At 52.3% G+C, this 10,935-nt stretch overlaps 1 protein-coding gene across 2 annotated transcripts in view; it reads left to right on the top strand.

Moving 5' to 3' along the window:
* stk26 (serine/threonine protein kinase 26) overlaps nt 1–6,749 on the top strand; it is a 61,046-nt gene extending 54,297 nt beyond the window's left edge. Inside the window, exons 9-11 of one of the 2 annotated variants that reach the window (XM_055643438.1) lie at nt 1,427–1,489; nt 4,373–4,509; nt 5,822–6,749. In XM_055643438.1, the coding sequence (XP_055499413.1) occupies nt 1,427–1,489; nt 4,373–4,509; nt 5,822–5,846 (225 nt within the window). In that variant the 3' untranslated portion in view covers nt 5,847–6,749. The remainder of the gene's footprint in view (nt 1–1,426; nt 1,490–4,372; nt 4,510–5,821) is intronic. The other variant, XM_055643439.1, reaches the window with a different exon arrangement.
* The last annotated feature ends 4,186 nt before the right edge of the window (nt 6,750–10,935 follow it).

Consider the following 10,935-nt stretch of genomic DNA (forward strand, 5'->3'; position numbering starts at 1 on the left):
CATCTCGTCAAAGACCCTCGGACTACCTGTGACCTTGCACTAAAGGCTATCCCCTTTACCCTGTATCTGTACACCCTGTGGGCGGCTCGACGTAACCAACCTGATCTCCCGGTGGCCCAGCACTTCAACTCCCCCTCCCATCCCCACTCCGACCTCCCACATTGCCAGAGTGAAGGGCCTGTCCCACCTGGCGAGTTATTTCGGCGACTGCCGCCAGCGTCATTGACTGAAGGATTAGAGTCGACAAAATATTTTGAGGTTTTCAAATTCCAGCGCGGACGAAAAAAACTGTTGCGACACTTGAGGGAACGCAGCGCGTCAGTACGTGGTCACGCCGCGACTTGTTCAGTGACCTGATACGTCAGTCAATGATGTCGGCAGTCGCCGACAAAATCACCAAGTGAGACAGACCCTTGAGGCCCAGCGATAAAATTGGAACAATTCAACCCCCCCCTCCCCTCCCCTCCCATTCCCACATTGACCTTTCTGTCCTGGGCCTCCTCCATTGTCAGAGTGAGGCCCAGCGTAAATTGGAGGAACAGCATCTCATATTTTGTTTGGGTAGTTTACGCCCCAGCGGTACGAACATTGACTTCTCTAACTTCATATAGCCCTTGCTTTCCCTCTCTTTCCATCCCCTCCCCCTTCCCAGTTCTTTCACCAGTCTTACTGTCTCCGACTACATTCTATCTCTGTCCCGTCCACTCCCTTGACATCAGTCTGAAGAAGGGTCTCGATCTGAAACGTCACCCTTCCTTCTCTCCAGAGATGCTGCCTGTCCCGCTGAGTTACTCCAGCATTTTGTGTCTACCTTCGATTGTAATCTTGTGTATTGTCTTTCTGCTGACTGGTTGGCACGCCACAAAAGGCTGTTCATAGAAACATAGAAAATAGGTGCAGGAGTAGGCCATTCGGCCCTTCGAGCCTGCACCGCCATTCAATATGATCATAGCTGATTATCCAACTCAGTATCCTGTACCTGCCTTCTCTCCATACCCCCTGATCCCTTTAGCCACAAGGGCCACATCTAACCCTCTTAAATATAGCCAATGAACTGTGGCCTCAACTACATTCTGTGGCAGAGAATTCCACAGATTCACCAGTCTCTGTGTGAAAAATGTTTTTCTCATCTCGGTCCTAAAGGATTTCCCCCTTATCCTTAAACTGTGACCCCTTGTCCTGGACTTCCCCAACATCGGGAACAATCTTCCTGCATCTAGCCTGTCCAACCCCTTTAAGAATTTTCTAATTTTCTATAAGATCCCCCCCCTCAATCTTCTAAATTCTAGCGAGTACAAGCCGAGTTTATCCAGTCTTTCTTCACATGAAAGTCCTGACACCCCAGGAATGTACCTCGCTCGCTACACGTGACGATAAACTCAGCTGAGCAACGCACAGCGGGTAACGCAACTCTCTCCTTCTGCAGGACGAGGAGGACAAGAAGATATCGGTCTGTCTGTCCACGGTGATGGCTCCGCTCTTTGCCCAGGTGAGTGGTCTGTGTCAGGGCTGGCACCTTGCAGCAGCGGGTACAGCAACACTGCCCACCAGCAGGGTCCAGGCTGCAGCCCCTAGCCACACCCCATGCAATAGTCCCCGTGCAAATGTGCAGCAGCTGAATGGTACAGTGTCTGGAAAACCCAGTCAAGCTACAGGGGAACGAATGAATTAATAAGTTTATTGGCCAAGTATTCACATACAAGGAATTTGCCTTGGTGCTCCGCCCACAAGTGTAAACATGACATACAGTGACGGTTAAGAATGATACATAAAACATTAAACATTATTGATTAAACATGTGAATTCAATAAAAATACCAGATCAAAGGAGGCTACAGATGTTTGGCTGTTGAGTAGAGCAACTACTCGTGGATAAAAACTGTTTTTATGTCTGGCTGTGGCAGCTTTGATAGTCCGGAGTCGCCTTCCAGAGGGAAATGATTCAAAGAGTTTGTGGCCAGGGTGAGAGGGGTCAGAGATGATCTTGCCCGCTCGTTTCCTGGCCCTTGCAGTGTACAGTTCATCAATGGAGGGAAGGTTGCAGCCAATAACCTTCTCAGCTGATCGGACGATTCGCTGCAGCCTCCAGGTGTCGTGCTTGGTGGCTGAGCCAAACCAGACCATGATGGAGAAGGTGAGGACAGACTCTACGATGGCCGTGTAGAATTGGACCATCATTGCCTGTGGCAGATTGTGCTTCCTCAGCTGCCGCAGAAAGTACATCCTCTGTTGTGCCTTTTTGACTGTGGAGTCGATGGTAGCCACATTGATGGTTGATGTGTAGTCGATAGAGAGGGAAGAATTTTATGGAGTCCGATAGTGTACGATAGTGTAAAGGGAATGGTGGCCCACTGTGAGAGAACGTGTGTGTGTGTGTGTGTGTGTGTGTGTGTGTTGAGGGAATGGTGTGTACAGACTGGAAGGGAGCATACGATACAACATAACTTTATTCATCCCCGGAGGGAAATATTTCCGCTGACTGTCACAACACACAGCAAGGTACGTGAAAAACGACAAGATTGGTGTCTGGGTGCGGTGTGCACAGCGCCTTCACCGGAACAAACAAACAATCATACAAACGAACGCGGGCTGATCCCGTGGGCAGAGGATTCTAAACTAGTCCCCATTGTCTTGGCCCCCCCCCCCCCCCCCCCCATGCTCATTGACCGTTGATCGTGGGGTCGATCACATGGCCCCGTTGCTGCCGAGGCTCCTCCACCATGACGAGGCTCCCATCATCGCCACCGCTGAGGCTCCTACAGCCCAGGCAGGCCTTGCCGCCCGGCTTCACCACAGTCCCCTGCGAGGCCTGTGGGGTGAGTCGAGCATGTTCCGGTTGGCACTGCGGTTCGGCGGGTGGATCAGGCCCGCATCACACCCCGGGACACTGGGAACAGAATTAGGCCATTCAGCCCATCAAGTCTGCTCGGGCACGTGATCATAGGCACTTGATGTAATCCTGCCTCTCAACCCCATTCTTCTTCCTTCTCCATGTAACCTTTGTCGCCCTTACTAATCACAAAGCTGTCAATCTCCGCTTTAAAAATAGCCCGACTTCAGCGTGTGAGAGGGAACCGGGGAGAGAGGGAGAGACACTGAACCAGTACAATCTCCAAATGGCCAGAGGGCGGGTTGTCAGCATGTCCCTGCATGTCCCTGTACCTGGGGGAGTGTGGGCGTGACACACCTGTACCTGGGGGAGTGTGGGCGTGACACACCTGTACCTGGGGGAGTGTGGGCGTGACACACCTGTACCTGGGGGGTGTGAGTGTGACACACCTGTACCTGGGGGAGTGTGGGGTGTGACACACCTGTACCTGGGGGGGGGGTGTGGGCGTGACACACCTGTACCTGGGGGGGTGTGAGTGTGACACACCTGTACCTGGGGGGGTGTGAGTGTGACACACCTGTACCTGGGGGAGTGTGGGTGTGACACACCTGTACCTGGGGGGTGTGAGTGTGACACACCTGTACCTGGGGGGAGTGTGGGTGTGACACACCTGTCCCTGGGGGTGTGAGTGTGACACACCTGTACCTGGGGGGTGTGAGAGTGTGACACACCTGTACCTGGGGGTGTGGTGTGACACACCTGTACCTGGGGGAGTGTGGGTGTGACACACCTGTACCTGGGGGGTGTGAGTGTGACACACCTGTACCTGGGGGAGTGTGGGTGTGACACACCTGTACCTGGGGGTGTGAGTGTGACACACCTGTACCTGGGGGAGTGTGGGTGTGACACACCTGTACCTGGGGGGTGTGAGTGTGACACACCTGTACCTGGGGGGTGTGAGTGTGACACACCTGTACCTGGGGGTGTGTGAGTGTGACACACCTGTATCTGGGGGCGTGACACACCTGTACCTGGGGGTGTGGGCGTGACACACCTGTACCTGGGGGGTGTGGGCGTGACACACCTGTACCTGGGGGGGGGGGGTGGGGGTGTGACACACCTGTACCTGGGGGAGTGTGGGCGTGACACACCTGTACCTGGGGGAGTGTGGGCGTGACACACCTGTACCTGGGGGAGTGTGGGCGTGACACACCTGTACCTGGGGGGTGTGGGCGTGACACACCTGTACCTGGGGGGGTGTGGGTGTGACACACCTGTACCTGGGGGTGTGTGTGAGTGTGACACACCTGTACCTGGGGGTGTGTGAGTGTGACACACCTGTACCTGGGGGAGTGTGGACGTGACACACCTGTACCTGGGGGTGTGGGGGTGACACACCTGTACCTGGAGAGAGTGTGGGCGTGACACACCTGTACCTGGGGGAGTGTGGGCGTGACACACCTGTACCTGGGGGTGTGTGGGCGTGACACACCTGTACCTGGCGCGTGTGGGTTCTCACACCTGTGTATGTTCCCCACCACAGCTGAAGGAGCAGGATGGAGACAATGTGGAGAAGGCAGCAGTGATTGATGCGCTGGAGACCAGCCTGGTGCGGGCGGAGTCTGGCTACCCCGGCATCACCGAGAAGATGATCCAGAAAATCCTAGAGAGGTTCCAAAGGTCCGTCTCCGTGTGCTTGGTGTGCGGGTTCCTGCACTGCTGCAAATATCATTTGCTTTAGTTTAGTTTCATAAGTGATAGGGGCAGAGTTCGGCCATTCGGCCCATCAAGTCTACTCTGCCACTCAATCATGGTTGATCTACCTTGCTCTCCAAACCCCATTCTCCTGCCTTCTCCCCATAACCCTCTAGTTTAGTTTATTGTCACATGTGCAGAGGTACAGTGAACAGCATTTTATGTTGCGTGTTCAAATTCACTTTTGTATAGTCGCACAGTGGAGAAACAGGCCCCTTGGCCCACTTGTCTGTGCCAACCAACATGCCCCACCTACACTTGTCACACCCTGTGCTTGGCCCATGAAACGTGCCCTGTTTCCGCGCTGTATCTCTAAATTCTAATGTACAACTCGGAGTGGCTGGATAATGTTTCATTTCCCCGCTTCCAAAGTTTGGATCTTTCTCCCATCCTTTGGCTCACCGAGTCCATGTTGGCCACGGACCTCCCCATCTCCCCCCGCTCTGAGACCCACGCAGGGGAACTGCCCCCTCAAACCCCTCTGCCTTCACTACCGGTTTCTCACGGCTCAGTTGGTCGTCCGGTGCGTTTGACGGCACTGGGCCTGTACTCGCTGAAGTTTAGAAGGATGAGCGGGCACCTCATTGAAACTTACAGAATTGTGAAAGGCTTAGATAGCTGTGTAGATCTCTGGTATAACTGTAATGAGACGGGCAGAAGGGCCCGTTTCCCTGCTGTGTGACTCTATAAAACATTAATCTGAGTTTTGAATGTGCCGAGGTTAGACAATAGACAGGTGCAGGAGGAGGCCATTCAGCCCTTCGAACCAGCACCGCCATTCATGTGATCATGGCTGATCATCCACAATCAGTACCCCGTTCCTGCCTTCTCCCCATATCCCCTGACTCCGCTATTTTTAAGAGCCCTATCTAGCTCTCTCTTGAAAGTATCCAGAGAACCGGCCTCCACCGCCCTCTGAGGCAGAGAATTCCACAGACTCACCACTCTCTGGGTGAAAAAGTGTTTCCTCGTCTCCGTTCTAAATGGCTTACCCCTTATTCTTAAACTGTGTGGCCCCTGGTTCTGGACTCCCCCAACATCGGGAACATGTTTCCTGCCTCTAGCGTGTCCAAACCCTTAACAATCTTATATATTTCAATGAGATATCCTGTCATCCTTCTAAACTCCAGAGTGTACAAGCCCAGCTGCTCCGTTAATGGTGTCTGCGGGCAAGAATTGTTCTTTGTAATGTGACGTAAATTAAATTGTTTCATTTCTCTTCCTCTTTCTGCTCCAGGTTTTCTGCCACTGAAGCTTGTTAGAGGACCAGTCCCGCCCACCTGACACTCCCGTAGGTCCCAGCACACCCAACGCTGTACACACCTCCTCGCACACCCCTGCCGCCCACTCTCAAGGGGGGAGGGGGGGGGTCTGTAGACCAGACCTCCTCATTTCCCTCCCTCCCACTTTCCCCACTCACTCTTCCCCCTTCCACCGACCGATGGAAGCACCGCACCGCGTGGAGCTCGGAGGCTGAGTGAGGGGCCGCTGAATGGATTACCCTGCATCTGGCGGGGCTGAGGATTCACCTTTGCTGCACCACTCTGCTGACGTATGATGGATATTGGCGGGCACAGCCCCCACCACAGCTGTCACTGTCGTTGATGGAAAAGTATAAGATGGTCACGTTGACGAAATCTCCAGTCAACACCACACCATGACTGGATCTAAGGAAGCAACAAACTCCTTGGGTTTGAGATGCCGCAGTGCAGATTGGAGACGGGACGGGGGGGGGGGGGGGGGGGGGGGGGGGAACGTTACGCCTGGTGTCTGTAGTCCAGCTGTTCCGTTGCATCTGGATGCGGCTGGACGATGGGGTTGATGGTAGAAACAAGGAACTGCAGGTGCTGGATTCTAGCAAGGATAAGACACAGAGTGCTGGAGTAACTCAGCGGGTCAGGCAGCATCTGTGGCGAATATGGATAGGTGACGTTTTGGGTCGGGATCATCTAATAAAGAAGGTTTATACGTCTGAAACGTCACCTATCCATGTTCTCCACAGATGCTGCCTGACCCGCTGAGTTATGGTGCAGCAGCATCTATGGATGTAAGGAAATAGGCAACGTTTCGGGCCGAAATCCTTCTGGAAATAGGCAACGTTTCGGGCCGAAACCCTTACGGGTTTCGGCCCAAAACGTTGCCTATTTCCTTAGCACCATAGATGCTGCTGCACCCCGCTGAGTTACTCCAGCACTCTGTGAAACGTCACCTATCCATGTTCTCCACAGATGCTGCCTGACCCGCTGAGTTACTCCAGCACTCTGTGTCTATCGATGGGAGTGAAGGCATGCCTTAGTACGAGGAGAGGAAAGGTCCCGCCACTGGGTCTGGCCACTCCAGGCCTCCTGTTGCCACCTCCAGTGGCGGGCAAGCCAGGAACACTGAGGTCTCCCACACCCCCCACCCCTGTCTGCCCACCTCCAGCTCCGCCTTCCTCTCTGCATTTACTTGCCTCCTTGGATTACCCAGGGGCCGCTCCCAATCCTGGTGCAGGGATCCAAATGTGTGACGCTGTCGATAAATAAGAATGCCGATACTGCGCCCGTCCCAGCCACCTCTGAGTCTCGCCTGCTGACCTTCCAAAGGCCACCGCTTCCAAAGCGCTAGTTATTATTGCCAGCTGCTCGCCGTAAAGATGATGTTACACTGGGCCAGTGACTGTGTGTACCAATACAGCCACCACACCAGGCCTGCAGTGACACAAGCATCATAGTTTAATGGCCCACCAATACGTTCTATGGTGCCTGTGAATTGTGGTGCAGAGGGTGTGTGTGGGGAAAGGGGCAACATCGATGCTGAATCCCACTGCTACTGTGCACCACGTCTGACAGAAAGGGGGCAAAGCTTTTCCCAAAGGAAAACTCTCCAAGAAGATGAAGCCTTCAAATACTTGTCCCTGAAGGTGGAACGGGGTTGTATTGTGAACACTGCCCCAGCTCCTGTGGTGTGGAGCAGGGGGGGGGGGGGGGGGGGGCTTGCTCTGTGTGGTAAAGGAGTTGCTGGCTGTGGTCCTGGCTTCTGTACCTCTGTCTGGCCCCGTGTCCTCTCCTGTGTGCTTGGGGCCATAGTCCGTGGGGAGAGAGAGAGAGAGAGTGGGCCTTGCTGGACATCTCTGTCCACTCTAGTCAGGGCCAAAACACACAGACCATCTCCTGACTATGTTGCTGGGCCAGTGGAGTGGGGGCATTGTGCAGAGAGAGGGTGGGGTGGGGGTGATGTGGGGAGAGGGGACTCTGGATGTTGATCAGAAGCTGGACACCATCTATGTGCAGTGTCCATCTGTGGCCGTTGTTCAGGATAGGGAGCACGGAACGTCAGGATGGGGAGCGTCAGGGAAGATAGGCCGGAGCCCACTCATCCCTCCATTGGTCTGAGCTGGTGCCTGCACCATATTGCAGACTCTTGCAGACTGTGTAGGAAGGAACTGCAGATGCTGGTTTACACCAAAGATAGACACAAAATGCTGGAGTAACTCTGTATCTCTGGAAGAAAAGGATGAGTGAAGTTTTGGGTCGGAGCACTTCTTCAAGGAAGTAGGTTCCCAACCCAAAACGTCACCTATCCATGTTCTCCACAGATGCTGCCTGACCCGCTGAGTTACTCCAACACTCTGTGAAACGTCACCTATCCATGTTCTCCACAGATGCTGCCTGACCCCCCCCACCCGCTGAGTTACTCCAACACTCTGTGTCTATTCCCCAGTCTCCTCCTGCCCACAGATCGTGTGTTTATGAAACTCTCCCTGGTCACATCCACCCCCCCCCCTGCCCAGCTTGTAAATGGTGGGTGAATATAGAAGGACTAAATCCCAACTTGGGCAGCCTCTGATTCCCCCCCCCTTAACATTCCCACATTCTGCAAAGCTACACTGTACCCCCTCCCACTCTCTCCCCCTCCCTGCTCCCCACCAAGTGTGCCCCCATTTCTCCATCCCAGCAATAACCTTGGCCTCTGGCCTCTCAGCAGAACCAGCCCCATTTACCACAAGCAATAGTCCTCGAGTCTCGTCCCGTGACCCTGTCTCTCTCTCTCTCTCTCTCTCTGTGTCTCTCTCCCTCTCCAGGGTACCAGGACAGAGCAGCCCTCCACATCCACGCGTACACACTTTGTCCACAAGGTTCTCGTCTCCTCAGTCGCCCAAAGAGTCGTAGCGTCTTTCTGGTCGCCGCTGAATTTTCAACATGTTGAAAATCTTCGGCGACCTGCAACGACCTATGACGGGTGCCGGCAGTCGCCGACAAAGTCGCGCAAGTGGGACGGGCTCATTACTTGTACACTGTGCACACGTGTGTGTGTGTGTGTGCGCAATGTTATGCCAGAACCTTGCATTCGTTACACACACTGTACGTCAAGACATCTTTTCAATATACGTTTCTCTGGAACAGATTCCATTTAAATTAATTTTGCCAAATCTGCAAACATTTAATGCCATGGTGGTGCTGTCCGCTAAGTAGCGAGAGGTTGCTCTTCCAGGGGTCTCGCCCAATCTGCTGTGTCATTCAGTGTTGGTGGGGCCAGGCGGGGGTTATAAAGCCAATATCCTGTACCTGATATCCTATCTACCGCCTACACTCTCCCACCTCGTCATTGGGGCCTTTCTTTCACGATTGAAAATTGTTTTATTTCTGGGGTATTTTTGAAAAAGCCACAATTGATGTCTTGATTTAAAACGATATTTTTCTAAGTGTACAAAAGAGGATAGTGATGTAAATATGTTAGAATCTAGTAGAGAGAGCAAGCTATGCTAGTTAGGTCTGTGGCCATCAGTTAGGACATCAATCTTTTTTGTAGATAATGTTTTGTTATTCATAGCTCTGGGGTTTGAATGGTTTTATGAATAAAATATTTAAATCATCCTTGTGTGTGGCTTAGCAAGTTTGTTTTTGATTAATTAAAACAGGCCCTTCGGCCCACAGCGTCCATGCCGACCATCAATCCACCTGTTCGCACTATATAGACAATAGGTGCAGGAGTAGGCCATTCGGCCCTTCGAGCCAGCACCGCCATTCAATGTGATCAAGGCTGATCATCCCCAATCAGTACCCCGTTCCTGCCTTCTCCCCATATCCCCTGACTCCGCTGTTTTTAAGAGCCCTATTAGCTCTCTCTTGAAAGTATCCAGAGAACTGGCCTCCATCGTCCTCTGACGCAGAGAATTCTACAGACTTCAATGTGATCAAAGTTCTATGTTACTCCACTATCATCCACTCCGAACACACTTGGGGCAATTTACAGAGGGCCCATTAACCTACCAAGCCGCACGTCTTTGGAATGTGGGAAGAGACCCACACGGTCGCAGGGAGAGCGTGCAAACTCCACACAGACAGGGCCTGTCAGAATCAAAGCCAGGCCTCTGATGCTGCGCCATTGTGTACGCTCACAATCTTGTTCTTGAACCTGGAGCCGTGTGGGTGGCTGTCTGGTTAATCTGTGTGTCAGAGCAACTCTGTTTACACTGTAGTAGTAATGAGTGTGATTGTGAATGTCATTCATTATCATTAACTCCGTTATATCCACCTTGTTGCCTCCAAAATCCCCAGGAGTCAGGAGTGGTTTATTGTCAAGTGTCCCAGGTAGAAGAATGATGTTCTTACTTGCAACAGCTGAACCAAATATGTAAACATAGTACACCGTAAACAATATAACAAATGAGAACAAATGTTCAGTGTGTGTGTGTGTATATTTATATATATATATACACACACCCGCACAAACCCATGCATGCGTACACACACACAAAAGCATGCATGCGTACACACACAAACATGTGTGCATACACACGCATACACCCACAAACAAGCATGCGTACACATGCACAGACACACACACAAGTACATGCGTACATAGACACACGCACACACACAAATACATGCGTACATAGACACACACACAAGTACATGCGTACATAGACACGCACACACACAAATGCATGCGTGCATAGACACACAAATACATGCGTTCATAGACACACACAAACACATGCGTGCATACACAAGCACATACAAATACATGCGTGCATAGACACACAATAACATGCGTGCATAGACACACGCACACACACAAGCGCATGCGTACACATAAAAAACAAGCTAACAATAATAGTGCAATAATAGTCTAATTCAGAGCTTATTTGAGGTTGTGTTTAATAGTTTAATGGCTGTAAGGAAGCTGTTCCTGGGCGTTACAGTTTTCAGGCTTGTGTACCTTCATCCGGATGGCACTGGTGAGATGAGTGTGTGGTCAGGGTGGTGTGGGTCTCTGATGATGCTGGCTGCCTTCTTGAGGCAGTGCCTCTGGTAAATCCCTTCAATGGTGGGGGGGGGAGCAGAGTGATGGACTGGGCAGTGTTCA

This window comes from Leucoraja erinacea, chromosome 12 (assembly GCF_028641065.1).
Source record: "Leucoraja erinacea ecotype New England chromosome 12, Leri_hhj_1, whole genome shotgun sequence".
In the NCBI taxonomy this organism is placed as follows: domain Eukaryota; kingdom Metazoa; phylum Chordata; class Chondrichthyes; order Rajiformes; family Rajidae; genus Leucoraja; species Leucoraja erinaceus.